At 46.4% G+C, this 16333-nt stretch overlaps 2 protein-coding genes and 1 long non-coding RNA gene across 3 annotated transcripts in view; all 3 read left to right on the top strand.

The window, feature by feature from the left end:
• LOC114849263 (uncharacterized) overlaps positions 1 to 1787 on the top strand; it is a 2230-nt gene extending 443 nt beyond the window's left edge. The window contains exons 3-4 of the long non-coding RNA XR_008693917.1: positions 225 to 251; positions 341 to 1787. This is a non-coding gene — a long non-coding RNA (uncharacterized LOC114849263). The remainder of the gene's footprint in view (positions 1 to 224; positions 252 to 340) is intronic.
• A 27-nt stretch (positions 1788 to 1814) lies between these two features.
• Positions 1815 to 4299, top strand: LOC129602948 (scavenger receptor cysteine-rich type 1 protein M130-like). The gene is made up of 6 exons (XM_055506563.1): positions 1815 to 2412; positions 2498 to 2788; positions 2864 to 3178; positions 3259 to 3559; positions 3633 to 3943; positions 4041 to 4299. The coding sequence occupies exons 1-4, from the start codon at positions 2202 to 2204 to the stop codon at positions 3429 to 3431; spliced, it is 990 nt and encodes a 329-aa protein (XP_055362538.1). The 5' UTR covers positions 1815 to 2201; the 3' UTR covers positions 3432 to 3559; positions 3633 to 3943; positions 4041 to 4299.
• Positions 4300 to 4596: 297 nt separating this feature from the next.
• Positions 4597 to 6577, top strand: LOC129603722 (neutrophil immunoglobulin-like receptor 1). Its single transcript, XM_055506564.1, has 6 exons — positions 4597 to 4749; positions 4836 to 5129; positions 5201 to 5536; positions 5606 to 5710; positions 5799 to 5883; positions 5971 to 6577. Exons 2-6 carry the CDS (start codon positions 4958 to 4960, stop codon positions 6098 to 6100), a joined length of 828 nt encoding a protein of 275 aa, XP_055362539.1. The 5' UTR covers positions 4597 to 4749; positions 4836 to 4957; the 3' UTR covers positions 6101 to 6577.
• Positions 6578 to 16333: the final 9756 nt, after the last annotated feature.

The raw sequence follows: 16333 nt of genomic DNA, 5'->3' as shown, positions 1-16333 counted from the left end.
TTTGATGGATTCTACTTTTTCTGTGCAATTTATTTACTGCATATAAATGAATAAATGAAAAAACACAGGACATAGCTGAAATTCCACAGTCAGATTTATAGTGAACTTAATAATTGAAAGTGTGAAAGATCGATTGAATTTATTATATACTTCCTCATACTGTCTGAAATATCCAAATGTGGTCAGGATGAATAACATAATAAACACTGATATTTCTGCTCTAGGCCTGCTGATCCTGCCACTACTTACAGGTCAATAAGCTCTACTTTCCTAAAAACTGTTTTGATATTAATAAATGCCACTGTGATGCAAGTACTTTTCTTTCATTTTTCAAATCCAGAATGTGATCAAATCAGGCTGGTTGGGCCGTCGCGTTGCTCTGGCAGAGTGGAGGTCAGCCACAATGACAGCTGGGGCACTGTGTGCGATGACCACTGGAGCCTTAACAATGCTGCCGTGGTGTGCAGAGAGGTAAACTGTGGCTCGGTGCTTGAGGCCAAAAAGTATGCCTTTTTTGGGGAGGGGAAGGAAAGGATTTGGCTGGACAATGTGCAGTGCATGGGTAACGAGTCCTCCATCCTTAAGTGTAAGCACAAGCCATTTGGGATCAGTAACTGTGGCCATGATGAAGACGCTGGAGAGTCGTCTGTTCAGGTAAGACTGAGTTCACTCACTTATCTGTGCCATATTTGCTTGGCTCAACATACTATTAAGATACTTTTATTTATTGAAAAAAAAATGTTGATTGAGTTTGAGTCGGGAAATTGTCCTGGGAATACAAAGATACATCCACGCGGTCAGCGCAAAGCACGAGAAGAAAAAGTTGATTTTGTGTCCAGTTTTCTTCCGATTCATTCTGTGTTGGCTTAACTAACCTGAGCTGCTAAAGTGGACGGAAGTGTTTGGGTAAAAGGGTAAAGCTGTGCATAAACAAACTTAAACCTTAAAATGTGGAACTGCCCCAGTTTACCAGTTCACAGAAATTGGGAAATGCAGCGGGGTTGAGAAAACACAAGATTTGTCTTACATCTAGAAACTGTAAGTGTTGGGTCTGAAAATACCACAACAGCACTGATACACACAGAGACGAGAACAATATAGCACACTGAGAGCCAACCAGAGATTTTACTTGGCCAAGGGGAGTTCGCCTGAGATCTTAGCGTTGTAAGCTCTTCACTCAGAGACCAACCAACTCCAACGAACTTCCCCAAAGCACAACATTTTATTGAAGCTTGTACACGCCTCCATCATCACATCATCACATCATTGCTGAACATGCAGAAACACACACATTAGGCATAGCAGTACTCCTCCAACCCCTCGTAGGAGCACAGAGCAAATGGCAAATGTGACAAAATTGTTCTTCGTATATGACAATACTTGAAAACTTGTGGTTAGAAGTCTGTGCACCTGTCAATGGGGTTATAAGGCACAGCAAATGCAAACCATAAATGGAAAATGTAAAAAAGGTAAATGATACATAAATGAAATGAATATAAATGAAATGGATAAATGATTATATGGGTTAAATGATATAGAATAAACACCAAAGATAAATGAGATTAATTATATATGAAAATATATTTTCTCCAACAGTAAGTGTCAGCGGAATACTGTAACAAACTTTAGTGGGGAACGTAAATATTAATGATTGCCTGGCGTATAATGGATAGATGAAGTTCTAACCTCTCGTTGCAAACTACTGTACGTGTGTTTGCAGAAACCTTAAGGGTTGTCAACGGAAGCAATCGGTGTAATGGCAGGATAGAAGTCTTCCAGAATGAGCGATGGAGGCGGGGTGTGCAGCATGACTGGGGCAAGGAGGAAGCAGAGATACTGTGCAGAGAATTGAATTGCGGTTCTCCTAGCAATGCGACTGCAACACAGACGTTTGGAGAAGCCCATGACCTGCCTGGAGTCAAGACCAATTGTTTTGGAAACGAGAGCTCCTTTTCACAGTGCACCTTTCAAGAATTCAAGGAAGACTGTATTGATGCTACAGTTTCTGTAGAAGTAAGTGATCCATATGTTTGGACGTTTGTGATATAATTTTATTAGAGTAACTCATGACCTGGACCTGTTGTTTGAAACCAAACAGACAGTAAACTGGTCCGTCTAAAGACGGGACCCATCGATGCTCTGGGCGAGTGGAGGTCTACCACGACGGACAGTGGGGAACTGTTTGTGACGACAAATGGGGGATGCAGGAAGGAGCCGTTGTTTGTCGACAGATGAATTGTGGGACCCCGATTGCAGTCAAGTACAAAGCCCACTTTGGCAAAGGTCAGGATCAGATTTGGCTGGATAACATCTACTGTATTGGTCATGAGGAGAGCCTGACTGACTGCCCACATAAAGGCCTCGGACAACATGACTGTGACCACTCTGAAGATGCAGGTGTCATATGCTCAGGTAACAAAACACACAACATTTATAACAATGATGACTTTGAGGAGTTGTGAATATCATGTTCACCTGCTTTATCTTTACCTTTCAGAAAATGTCAGACTGGTTGATGGACCAGACTCGTGCTCCGGCAGACTGGAGGTCTTCCACAATGATAAATGGGGGAGGATCTGTTCAAATAACTGGAGCAGCAAAGAGGCTGCAATGGTGTGTGAAGAACTTAACTGTGGCACTCCCAAAAAAACCCAAGAGAACTTCAGCGCTGGTAGCAGCGAGCTGGGAAATTATACAACCACATGCTCTGACAGTGTGAGCTCCATCACCCAGTGCACACTTCAACAGCACCCGGGGACATGCAACAGTGTTTCTGTTTCATGTGCAGGTAAGAAACAAGTCGCTAAAGACTCAAGGCGCATGTGACTGGACATTTAACTGAACAGCGTGACCCTGTCCACAGGCTTTTCATCACTGAGGCTTGTGAACGGCACAAACCGCTGCTCCGGCAGGGTGGAGATTCTGCATGACCGCCAGTGGGGAACGGTGTGCGATCATCACTTTGACATGAGAGACGCCCAGGTGGTGTGCAGGACCATAAACTGTGGGTCACCTCAGACCATCAAGCACAGAGCGTTCTTTGGTGAAGGTGAAGGAGAGATATGGCTGGATAATGTAAACTGCTCCGGCAATGAAACGTCTCTTGTGAACTGCCAACACCGGCCCTTTGGAGAGAATAACTGTGGCCACGGAGAGGACGTTGGTGTGATATGTTCAGGTATCATCAAATCCCTTCACATCATATCAGTAACAGAAACACACTTCAGTTCAATTCACTGCTGTCTGCTTTGCTTCCAGATTCCATTAGACTGCTTAATGGCACTGACCATTGCTCGGGCAGAGTGGAGGTCCACTACAACGGCCACTGGTTGCCAGTGTATAATGTCAACTGGGGAAAAATGAAGCCAGAGTGGGTGTGTCGAGAAATGAAACTGTGGAGATCCCGTCCAGGCTGCGGGGTTGTTTGTTGAGAGTGGAGATCTGACAGGGTATAAGATCAGCTGTGGTGGAAGGGAGAGGTCGCTGACACAGTGCACAGTCGGAGACTACGTCAGAACCAGCAGCGACCAAATTCAAGAAGCGACTGTCCAATGTTCAGGTTTGACTTTACTCCGCATTCAGGTCAATAAAAGTAAACAGATGAAGACATACTGTCTTCTATGATTTTCCAGGCAATGTGAAATTACCAATGGGCCGAGTCGCTGCGCTGGAACAGTGGAGCTATATGACGAAGGCCGATGGGGCACTTTGTGCTCTGATACCTGGGATATGGAAGATGCAACAGTGGTGTGCAGGCAGCTGGGGTGTGGAAAAGCTCATAAAATTAGTACCAACTATGTGTCTGGACAAACCGGACAAACCTGGGTGGAACTATTTGAATGTAATGGACTGGAGGTTGCGTTGTCACATTGCCCACAAAGACCTTTACAAGAAAGAGACAGAACCTGCAACACAACTTTGCTTGCCAGTGTTGTCTGCACAGGTAGGACATTACGCTATCTGTGAAATGATTTCTGTGAAAGGATTTCAACCCAAGCATGGGCATCATTTCATGATACAGTCAGTTACTTGATTTGCAGAAAATCTGGAGGTGCGGCTGATTAATGTGAGAATGAGTGCTCTGGCAGAGTAGAGGTCCGACATGGTGCGGACTGGAAAACTGTGTGTGACACAGACTGGACCATGAAGAAGGCTGAGGTGGTGTGTGAGGTACTAGAGTGTGGCTACGCCGTGAACACCCTGGTGCTGACGCGTTCGGCCAAGGCAGCGGGTCAGTGGTGGACACCAAGGATTCCTGTTTTGACAATGTAACAGCTCTGCAGCAATGCTCGATCAAAGGCTTCAACAGCAAAGGGAACATTCATGTATGAAACACGATGCTGGCGTTCTCTGTGCTGGTGAGGACGAATACATGACGTCCTCATTAAGAATGAGGTGGATGCCAATTCTGAATATAATATGTGTTTTTCATGCAGCACAGCTTCGTTTGGTCAGCAGTCTCAGCCAATGCGCCGGCAGAGTGGAGATCCTGCATAAAGGCCAGTGGGGGACTGTGTGTCATGATGAGTGGGAGATGAGCAACGCCGACGTGGTGTGCAAGCAGCTCTGGCATCGCGTGTGCATCGCGTGCTGCTCTCACGTTTGCCTACTTTGGTGAAGGCACTGGACCGATATGGCTCGACGACGTGAAGTGTTCCGGTCAAGAGGCCGCTCTCACCCACTGCAAGCACCTTGGGCTTGGAGAAAGTAACTGTGGGCACCATGAAGATGCTGGTGTCATCTGTTCAGGTAAAAGAGTTGATCTGATTGTATGGTTGAATTCGGGCGTTTAAGATATCATTACAAAACATCAATCCCATCTCCTTGTATTCCAGGTTCTCTAGAGAAGCCCCGGATCTCCTTGAGTCCTGGTCCGGAGGTGAACTGGGGCAACAAAGTTGAAATCACCTGCACTATAGTAACAGATCACTTAGGTGGAACATTTGTCCTGAGAAAGATGCAAGAATCCACCAAATTGGAGATGTTCTCTGAACATGAAGCTGCTACCTTCATCTTTTCTAAAGTGAACTTTAACCACACAGGATCATACTTCTGTGAATATCACAAGAAACAGCTTAATCAAGTCATCTCCTACCCTCAGGGAAACACTGTTGATCTTTCTGTCACAGGTTGGTCCAGTTGAACTTCTACTGCAACCAGGTCTTATCGTTTTGATTAACATTCTGCATTTATTGTGCAGTGAAACTGGAGAAGCCCAGCATCTCCCTGACGTCTCCTCAGGCCATGGTGATCTACAGCCCAGACAAGATATCTGTCACCCAGGGAAGCAGCTTCTCCATCACCTGCTCGACGTATTCTACTTACGCTAAAGGCGTTTTCCACCTGATGAGGTCTGACAAGCGAACAAGTGAAACTCAGCCGGCGTTTACTTATTTAATTTTCAGTCAGGCCAACTTTGACTTCCCGAAGATCGGCTATGAACACCAAGGAGAGTACACCTGTGTCTACAGTGTTAACATCTCCTCATCGCCTTTCTGCTCTGCTCCTTCCAAGACTCTCCAAGTCACTGTCCAGGGTAGGAGACATTTCTGCTTATAGCTTCTTTTTTTATTTCCACTCCATGAACTTTTTATTTTTGCCACAGCCCCGTTGTCCTTAACTGTCGGAGGAGTTGTTGGAGGTGTTGCTTGCTTGCTGGTGGTGCTGGTTATCGGATACCTGGTCTGGAGAAATAGATGGAGTGCTGATGGTACAGTAGGTGGCAGATAAACACGCCTACATTTTGTTCGAATGTGCATTAATGTGATAAACCCCAGGGATGCTTGCTCCCTCCTCAGGTACAACAGTTCAGTTTCAAAACAGGTTCGGAGCAGCAATGAAACCAAATGGGGAAGACAGAAACAATGGAACACTTGATGGAAGGTAGGACAACGGGATGAGGAGGTCAATGTTTGCATAGTCATTATGCCAGACGTCACATAGTGATTGCAGTTGTCTTGTCTTCCACAGAGAATGGAATGAGTATGTAAACAATTGCCATACAGAAGCCAAAAATGAAGATGGCAAGACCATCCCCGAAGACCTGGCTGGGCGAGTGTGCTACGAGCTTGAACCACTCGTTTGCATAGGGCCTAAATGAAACGGGACCCAATGGAAAAATATTGACCGTTTTATGCTCCCACACAAAGTACGAGTTCGATCAGCATCACATGAGTTATAAGCAGATAGATTGGTATAATCCAAAGCTTGTTGTGTGAGGATCTAGACTGTATTTTATTGTCTATACCTTTTGGAAAAATACTGCATTTAATCTTTGAAACGTTGTGGCATTTATTTTGTTGATTTGCTGTAACTTCGTTAGCTGTATCCATTGTGTGCTCCTTTCTGCTCTGCAAGAAAAAGGGAGTACCAGTGTGTAGCATATTTTTCTGATGTGCTTGGTGCTTGTTTTGTGCAGGAAATATTTTTTCTATATGCTGTGTAATCACGCACCTCCCCAGGTGGAAACTAACTGTATTATGAGCTGTACTATTTTCTTTCTTCAGTGAGACGAAGTTGCCTACTGTAGCTGTAAACTGCTCACTCCTTGCAATTAAAATCCTAAAGAAGGTCTCAACTGATTGTGTCTTTTATTTTTTAGTACAAAGGGAATTGTGCCTAAGAATAACCTCTGCATCGACAGGCTGTTACTCAGGATTTTCTGCACCCTCAAATTAAACCATGGTTCCACCTTTCAATTTGTGCTGTCTCAGCTTTCTTGTGAACAACACTGATACTGTATATTGATGCCTGTGTCTTGCTTCCTGTACTGTATGTTTGCACAAACACAAACTTACCTTCACTTTATGGAACAAAGCCACCACTGGCTCTGACATCATTCCCATTTTGTTTACTGTATTCTGTCAATTATACAACAAACCAAAACCAGTCCAAGTTAATTTCAGTGGGCACAAAGAAAAAGTCAATGTCTTTCACCATTGGGAAACAGGGGTGAGGAACAATCTCCTGGAGGCCACAGAGGGGAAATTGCCACTCTGGACAATAGGGGCAAGGATTGGGTCTCCAGTGGTGGCAGGGAATGAGGAGTCAACCCTAACTCGTCGTTCAGTGGTAAGGCCCAGATTCTTTGAACAGTGACCACCAAGAGTCTTGTCAAGGGTCTCAAGACCCTTCATCACTGGAAACAGAAACTGAGGCAGGAGGCCCAGCCACCACAGGACCATCTAGGACCAGAACAGGAGCCAGAGCCAGAGCCAGACCAGAAGCCAGACATGTGTTCGCTGCAGGATACCACGAACAGAAAATGATGTAGGAGACCCAGCTATCGAAGGATGATCAGGGACAGGAACAGGATCTCAAATGAAAACAGACGTGAGACATGGTCAGAAACAGGGGGAGAATCAGGTGAGCTCTGGTGCTTCATGTGCTTCCAGATCTGTCGAGCCTCATCTGGCGACAGTCTGGTAGGTATCCCTTTCACAGGCAGCAAGATAGCGGACCCACCGCAGGGTAATCGAGCCAACAATTGTCTTCTGTGAGGATGTTGTCTAGCTCGTTTACTGTGTCTAGCTAAGTCTTGAGGCTGAGCGCCTCCGTGGAATCTTTCAGTAAGTCCCTAAAACACCCAAGGAAGGGCTCGGGTAAGCCTGGGCCAGGTAGAATCCATGGCTCCAAAAAAGGAAATGTTCTTCACAAAACACAAAACAGCCTGCGGCCGGCTGGGTTTGATTGTAGCCGGATTATTTTGTCAGGAACAAGCAAGTTGTAGGACCCAAACACACAGCACAAGGCAGGACTGAGTTCAGAGTATATTTAATATATATGTGAGTGCAATACAGCAGGCAACATTTCATGTTAATGAGAAATTCTCCATATGCACAAGGATTAGCTATGGAGTACCACAGGGTTCTGTGCTTGGTCCAATTCTGTTTAGCCTATACATGTCTCTTCTAGGTGAGATTATTAGAAAGCATTCTATTAATTTTCATTTTTACGCAGATGATACTCAGCTATATATGTCCTTGGAACCAAATGAAACAGATCAACTAGTCAAAATTCAGGGTTGTTTAAAAGACATCAAATCCTGGATGTCCCAAAACTTCCTTCAACTAAATTCAGATAAAACTGAAATTCTTATTGTTGGGCCTAAAAATCTGAGAGTGTTGTGACTCGGCTTCCACGCCACCAGGGGCAGCCTGGCTTCACCCTTTGGCTCTTGTGTTCTTGTTTCCTGTCTTGTGTTTCCTGTAATAGTTTGATTGGGTTCACCTGTCTTGTCTTGTATTTAAGGTCTCAGTTTGTGCACAGTCTTTGTTGGTGTATTACGTGTTACTCGTTACGTATTACTTGTTACTCATACTTGTTACTTGTTACGTGTTACTCGTCACTCGTCACATTATGTGTTACTTGTTACCGTGCCATCGTGCTCTGTCCAGGTTTGTGTGTTTGTTTGCTGATTACGTTAGATACTGTTGTTTGCATGTTTTGTGTTTTAGAATAGTTATTTAGTTTCCTGCTCTGCAGCGATTTTTAGTTTACCTGTGAGTTTTATGTGTTAGTTTGCATGTTTTGTTTTCTGGCTTATCCTGCATACGCAGCGTCCTTAGTTCGTGTTGTCCTCTGTCTACATGTTTAATATATTAAATCATTATTTGTCAGTCCTGTCTATGGGTTGTGCATTTGGGTCCTACCTCCAGTTTGTAGGTCATTGTAGTTGGTCTCCCCGCTCTAGGAGCGTGGTTTAGAATACCTTTCAGTTCAGTTCGACGCTCGTTTTAACCGTTCAGTCTAGTTTGACCCTCGCCAGTAACAGAATGCACCAACCACAAGGACCCAGTCGGCCCGTTTAGTGTAGCTCAGTGTGTTTTATTGTAGTTAAGTGTCTGTCTGCAATCGTCTTGTGCTTGTGACTGTTTGTTTTGTTTGTCGGAGCAACGATGGCACCGCCGTCATTTACCGCCCAAATTAATAGCCCCGTCTCCGTTGGAACGCCGGTACGGGACGATTCGTCCGAGCCGGAAACTAGTCTGTCGTTGGAGGAGGCGCGACAGATCTGGCAGGAGCTGAAATACCATGGTTCACCTGAGCCACGGACGGGTTCTATTAACTGTGGCGTTATGGCGGTTCACACCGCGAGAAGCCGGCGCTCTAAAGAGAGAGCGCGATTCGCGGCAAGTCAGCTGGGGAACACAGCTGACTTTATCCTCCCTGCCCGGTGCTTCGCAGACGAAGTGCTGGAGTCCGCAAGTGAACGGGTGGTGCCCGTTCCGGCGGAGACGGGCACCTCCCCGAGGGAGGTGCCGAGCCCGAAGTCGCAGCGTGTGGTGAACGCTGCTCCACGGGGTGATGAGGACCAAGCGTCGGAGTCCGCCTGTCAGCCGAAGGCCAGCGCTGCAGGGGACAGATCGACCTCGCGCTCCAGGAGACGGGAGCGCGCCTCGTCGTCGCAGAGGATAGTCACCTCTGCGTCCAGGTCAGTGTCACGGTGCTTTGGGGCGGAAGCACCGTGCGGCGTCCTGCGGCAGTCCACCCCTGCCGTTCACAGTCCTCTACAACGACGTCTATGGGAGGAGGCGTCGGATACGGAGGGGCAGCAGCCGATCACGGCCGCGTCACAATCCCGGCCCGTTGGTATCGTTACGGCCGAGCGTGCAGTGGGTCCCACCCAGTTTGCCGAGGAGGGATCAGCTGTTCCTGAAATTAACCCTCGTTGGGTGGATTTATTCCATGAACTGTTGGACAGGATTGGTACGGGTGTAAATCCGTTGATCAGACTGGTAGCACTGAATAAGCTGGAGGATCTAATTAAAATCGTTCCTGAATTCCTCCTTGTTCCAGAGGTACCGGAGGCTGTAACCAGGTTTCCTGTTTTAAGAGAGAAGCTTGCCTTTGAGCTTGCAGCGTGTAGTCCGCAGCGTTTGGAGCTCGCTTCTGTTAAGGCAGTAAACTCCGAGAGCGCTGCAGTTGTCCCTGGTCAGCGCATAAAGGAGGAAGAACCGCAGTTTGTGCCAGATGTCGTTAGCAGGGAAGCAGCTCAGCTCACCACAACGGGTCTTGAGTGCAGTTCAGCTGATGGGGGCAGGTTAAGTTTGGTACCTATTCCGGGGGTCTGCGTTGCAGAACTGGTTCCCGTTCCTGTGATCTGCATTGCTGAACCGGTTCATGTTCCTGTGCTCCGCTTTGCGGAGCCAGTACCTTGTGATTACTTTGTTTTGCCTGAACTGAGTTTGGACAGTGACATGAGGGCGATTTCCCCTATGGTTTGGGTTCGTTTGAGTGAGCTGGTCATGGAGGTTACTGACAGTCAAAACATGCAGACCAAGCGAAGGGCTTGTCTAGAAGCTATGGACCTAATCTTGGAGACTCCTGGGCTCGTTTCAATCCCGGGTATGGGGTGTTTGTTTGTGGAGTTGGATTCTGTTTGCTGGCCTGCCGAGACGCCCACTTCTGAGACTTTGTTTGAAGTGGAGGACTCGCTGCCTGGCGCAGCTACACCTTCTAGCCCGGCGGCTCTCCACTCTTCTGGTTCGTCGTTGGGAGCGGCGGCTCTTCAGCCTCCCAGCCCAATCGATCTGCGTGGTACGGCTTCACTCCTGGCTCCGGTTCCGGCTCCACGTCTGGTTTCATCTCTGGTTCCGGCTCCACGTCTGGTTTCGTCTCTGGTTCCGGCTCCACGTCTGGTTTCGTCTCTGGCTCCGGTTCCGGCTCCACGTCTGCCCTCCAAGAAGGGCGCTTCACTGAGGGTGGGGCTGCTTCTTGTTTCCCCGAGGGCAGCACCACGTAAGGTTCCTGTCGCCAAGCCACGTTTGACCCTTGAGGTTCCTGGTGGTCCAGTGGAGGCCACGTTTCATCGCGGTGGTCCAAAGAGGACGCCGTTGGTTCCTGTTCGTCGCGGTGGTCCAAAGAGGACGCCGTTGGTTCCTGTTCGTCGCGGTGGTCCAAAGAGGACGCCGTTGGTTCCCGTTCGTCGCGGTGGTCCAAGGAGGACGCCGCTGGTTCCCGTTCGTCGCGGTGGTCCAAGGAGGACACCGCTGGTTCCCGTTCGTCGCGGTGGTCCAAGGAGGACGCCGCTGGTTCCCGTTTGTCGTCGCGGTGGTCCAAGGAGGACGCCGCTGGTTCCCGTTTGTGGTCGCGGTGGTCCAAGGAGGACGCCGCTGGTTCCCGTTCGTCGCGGTGGTCCAAGGAGGACGCCGCTGGTTTCCGTTCGTCGCGGTGGTCCAAGGAGGACGCGGCTGGTTCCCGTTCGTCGCGGTGGTCCAAGGAGGACGCCGCTGGTTCCCGTTCGTCGCGGTGGTCCAAGGAGGACGCCGCTGGTTCACGTTCGTCGCGGTGGTCCAAGGAGGACGCCGCTGGTTCCCGTTCGTCGCGGTGGTCCAAGGAGGACGCCGCTGGTTCCTGTTTGTCGTCGCGGTGGTCCAAGGAGGACGCCGCTGGTTCCCGTTCGTCGTCGCGGTGGTCCACGAGTGGCCTTGGGCCTCATGGGGGCTAGGCCACCAGACTGGTCGCCTTGCCGCCATAACTTCCCGCTGCTATGCTGGCCCTGCCTCTACCGTCGACGCCCACCCAGGGAGCTGGGCCCGTGTTCAGGGGCACCAGGGGTGCCAGTCGACCCCCAGCGGCTGCTGGGTTGGACCCTGCCTCGTTGGCATCCACCATGAGACTGGTGGAGGACTCGTTATATGTGGACTACCTTAGTTTGTTTTGGACTTGGTTAACTATTGGGAGTTATGTTAGTGGGGTTATGTTTTGATCATACAAGTGTTTGTGATGTTATGGGTTATTTTTGTTTGGAGTGTCTACTGTCTGGTTGTCATGTTGGGGTCTCGTTTCTGTCTGTGTTTTTGTCTTTTCGTTTGGCCCTCCTCCTTGCCTCCCTCCGCCCGCCCGGCTCGTCTGGTTCGTGCACGTTCGCCGTCTGGGAGCCGGCTTTGAGAGGGGGGCTCTGTTGTGACTCGGCTTCCACGCCACCAGGGGCAGCCTGGCTTCACCCTTTGGCTCTTGTGTTCTTGTTTCCTGTCTTGTGTTTCCTGTAATAGTTTGATTGGGTTCACCTGTCTTGTCTTGTATTTAAGGTCTCAGTTTGTGCACAGTCTTTGTTGGTGTATTACGTGTTACTCGTTACGTATTACTTGTTACTCATACTTGTTACTTGTTACGTGTTACTCGTCACTCGTCACATTATGTGTTACTTGTTACCGTGCCATCGTGCTCTGTCCAGGTTTGTGTGTTTGTTTGCTGATTACGTTAGATACTGTTGTTTGCATGTTTTGTGTTTTAGAATAGTTATTTAGTTTCCTGCTCTGCAGCGATTTTTAGTTTACCTGTGAGTTTTATGTGTTAGTTTGCATGTTTTGTTTTCTGGCTTATCCTGCATACGCAGCGTCCTTAGTTCGTGTTGTCCTCTGTCTACATGTTTAATATATTAAATCATTATTTGTCAGTCCTGTCTATGGGTCGTGCATTTGGGTCCTACCTCCAGTTTGTAGGTCATTGTAGTTGGTCTCCCCGCTCTAGGAGCGTGGTTTAGAATACCTTTCAGTTCAGTTCGACGCTCGTTTTAACCGTTCAGTCTAGTTTGACCCTCGCCAGTAACAGAGAGAGACACTATTGAGTCAGATAGCCACCCTGGATGGCATAACGTTAGCTTTAGATTCTACTGTGAGGAACCTCGGTATCATCTTTGACCAAGATCTCTCTTTTACATCTCATTAAACAAATCTGCAGAACCGCCTACTTCCATCTTAGAAATATAGCTAAAATCAGAAGCATCCTCTCTCAGAGTGATGCAGAGAAACTGATCCATGCATTTGTTACCTCTAGGCTGGACTACTGTAACTCCTTACTCATAGGATGTCCTAACAACGCCTTAAAAAGCCTACAGCTTATTCAAAATGCTGCAGCCAGAGTCCTAACAGGACTGGAGAGATCACATTTCTCCTACATTAGCTTCTCTGCACTGGCTGCCTGTAAAATGTAGGATAGAATTTAAAATTCTCCTACTCACCTACAAAGTCCTCAATAATAAAGCTCCTTCTTATCTTAAACACCTCATAGTTCCTTATGCTCCCAGCAGAACACTTTGTTCTCAGAATGCTGGGCTACTTGTGGTTCCTAGAGTGTCTAAATGTAAAACGGGGGCAGAGCTTTTAGCTACCAAGCTCCTCTCCTCTGAAACCAGCTCCCTCTTCAGGTTCGAGAAGCTGACACACTCTCCACCTTTAAGATAAGGCTTAAAACCTTCACTTTTGATAAAGCTTATAGTTAGAGATGGTTCAGGTCACTGGCAATTATTGTTAGTCACAGGAACCATCTCTTAGTTAAGCTGCAATAGACTGCTGGGGGACTTAATTTATTATTCAGTTCTGAACTCACAAATACGAGCAGGTCATCACACCAATTAGCAGCGCTTCTTATGTGATGCTACACGTGAAAACAGTTTCTGGCGATGCCCTTCCTGTCTGGCAACACTATGGCAAAGAGACACGGTGAGTACTGGTGCTTAAATAACAGAACTAAAGATTGATTGAAAACAGCTGGTAAAACACAAGACTGGTAACGTAATGCAGGACGGAACTAGGTTGAAAAGAAAACACCAAAAGTAGTACCAAAATAAAACCGAAAAATAAACAAAAGGACATCTGTAAATGATGAGCAGAGGAGGGAGGAGGCAGGTGGTGGAGACATGTCACCTCCTGACATTTGTCCATAACTATGACTTCTATCGTTCTATCTATTCTATCTAGCCTGTCTGCGTGTCTAAGTGCCTGTGTGTACAGTAGGTGACGCGCCTGCGCCTCCCTCCCTCTTGCTTTGGGATCTCATGTGACTCAGCAACTCGGGCCAACAAACAAACAAGCATGAGGAGGACACAGACGAAGCAGAAAGATGGAAGCAAGAGTGTGGTTATATTGAATGAAACAACGGCGACCTGTACAATCTGCAAAAGGCTGTTAAATCATTGGCAACACCACCAGTTTATACTATATATTTATTTACTGTTGAACTTTGTCTGGTTTTATTAAATTAATAATACAATTAAAATAAAACAAAAAACATCTGAAATCATAATGTTTGTTTATTTTTTTCGTTATTCAGCTCTGAATATTGTTTCATAGTAGTAATTATAGGCGATAAGCAAACAAGTGCATGCAGCTTCCTTTTTTCATAACAATTAATGAATATAAATTTTTTTTGTGAATCTCTAGAAAAGTCAAAAGGCTTGTTCTGCTTCGTCTTTACTGTCTCTTGATAGCTTTTGAATTTCTCTAAAGACCCAGTATGAATTTCCTTCCTGGTGAAAATCTACTGCTTGCTCTACATTTAACCATACTTCTGTGCAATTTTTATGCTGTATATAGATGTATAAATGAAAAAAAAACTACTTCTCTCTCACTTTTTAAATCCAGAATGTGATTGAATCAGGCTGGTTATGCCTTCGCGTTGAGTGGAGCTCAGCCTTGAAGACAGCTTGAAGGGACATTGTCCTCAGAATACAGAGACACAGCCACACGCCTCTGTGCAAAGGCTGCAGAGGAGGAAAAAGTTGCTGCATATGTTTGTTCTTGTCATTTTCCAACACATCCTGTGTTAGCTTAACAAACCTGAGCTGCTACAGTGGACAGAAGTGTTTGGTTAAAAGGGCAAAGCTGTACATAAACAAACCTTAGAATGTGGAACTAGTTCACCAGTTCACAAAATTGGAAATTGCAGTGAAGTGAGAATCTGTTGACGCAGCGATTGCCTGGCAGATGTAAATTTATCTTATACAGGTAATTAGCTGACATCCGCTCGTTACCGGTATTAGATACACCTCCTTGGCTTTCCAAGGATGTCAGAGACAAGACTGTGGATATCCACATGGCTGGAATGGGCTACAAGACCATTCCGAAGTAGCTGAGTGAGAAGTTGACAACGGTTGGTGTGATTATTTGCAAATGGTAGAAACAAATTAACTGCCAATCTCCATCCGTCTTGAGTTCTATGCAAGATCTCACTTCGTGGAGCTTCAATGACAATGAGAACGGTGATAAATAAACCCACAACTACAGTACTTGGGAGCTACTTGGGAACTTGTCAATGATCTCAAGGCAGCTGGGACCATAGTCACCAGCTCAAAAGGCAGGGCAGTTTGAAGTTTGCCACTGAACATCTGACTGATTCAAAAGAAGACTTGATGAAAGTGTTCTGATCAAAATTGAGCTCTTTGGCATCAACTCAACTCAATGTGTTTGGAGGGGGAGGAATGCTTCCTGCCAAGATCTGCATGCACAGGTTAAAACATAAACCTGGAACAAATGATTTGTTAGGCAAAAAACAATGTAAAATAAATATGATCTATATTAGAGATGTTAACAGATTATGAATTCATTGTAGTTTATGAGTGTTGCTCCTGTGGCAGCTTTATTAGGCTAAACGTAATGTTCAGGTAACATAGTACTTCTATGTTGGGCTTTCACTGATTAATGTCAGGAGACATTGTTTGTCAAGTCAAGCTCCAATGAGAGGGGGAGTTCATTATTTGGCAGCTCTGCCGCCACATTTGTCGTGCTGAAGAGGGAGTTGAGGTGAAAAGATAAGCTCTCTATTTACCGGTCAATCTACATTCCCACCATCACCTATGGCCATGAGCCTTGGGTCGTGACCGAAAAGACAAGAGGAAGATTCAAGTGACCGAAATAACTTTACTCCATAGAGTGGCTGGGTGCATCCTAGGGACAGGGTGAGGAGCTCTGTCACCCAGAAGGAGCTTGGGCTAGAGTCACTGCTCTGCTGTTGCCTGCTGGACGCTTCCTTAGGGAGGTGTTTCGGGCATGTTCTACCGGTGGGAGGCCTGCGGGAAGGACTATGTCTCTCGGTAGGCACCAGGAATTTAGGCAACTTCACTTAGGCTTCATTCTTATACCATAACTCTATAAATAAAATAGAAATATGGGAAACAGTTAAAAGGAAGCAAAAAACAGAGTTTGCGCACTAATTTACTTTTTAATTATAAATAATTATCACACACAAAAAGAAAATCTGATGTAATCTACTATCCCGGTAGAAACTTATGACACGACAACCATAGCACCAACGTATTATACTGGATTTAACCATGTTAACAATAACCATGTTATGTGGATGATGTGGTTGGTTTGTTTGAGGTCATTTGTTCATATCAACGTTGCTTTTATCTGAGCGTCCCTCATACGTTTTGTTGTCCAGCTGATCTTTACGTTGTTCATAAACCACTGCCACCATCGCCACCTTCGCAATAAAATTCAATCTGGTTTGTCATTTTTAAACACCAGTGTAGATCTTGTGTACAACAAAAATGAAAAAGCCTTTTACGCTCTGTCTTTAATGATTGATCCAAATGTCAATACGCCTTCAG

This window comes from Betta splendens, chromosome 24 (assembly GCF_900634795.4).
Source record: "Betta splendens chromosome 24, fBetSpl5.4, whole genome shotgun sequence".
Lineage (NCBI taxonomy): Eukaryota > Metazoa > Chordata > Actinopteri > Anabantiformes > Osphronemidae > Betta > Betta splendens.
This window is presented reverse-complemented; position numbering and strand designations above follow the sequence as displayed.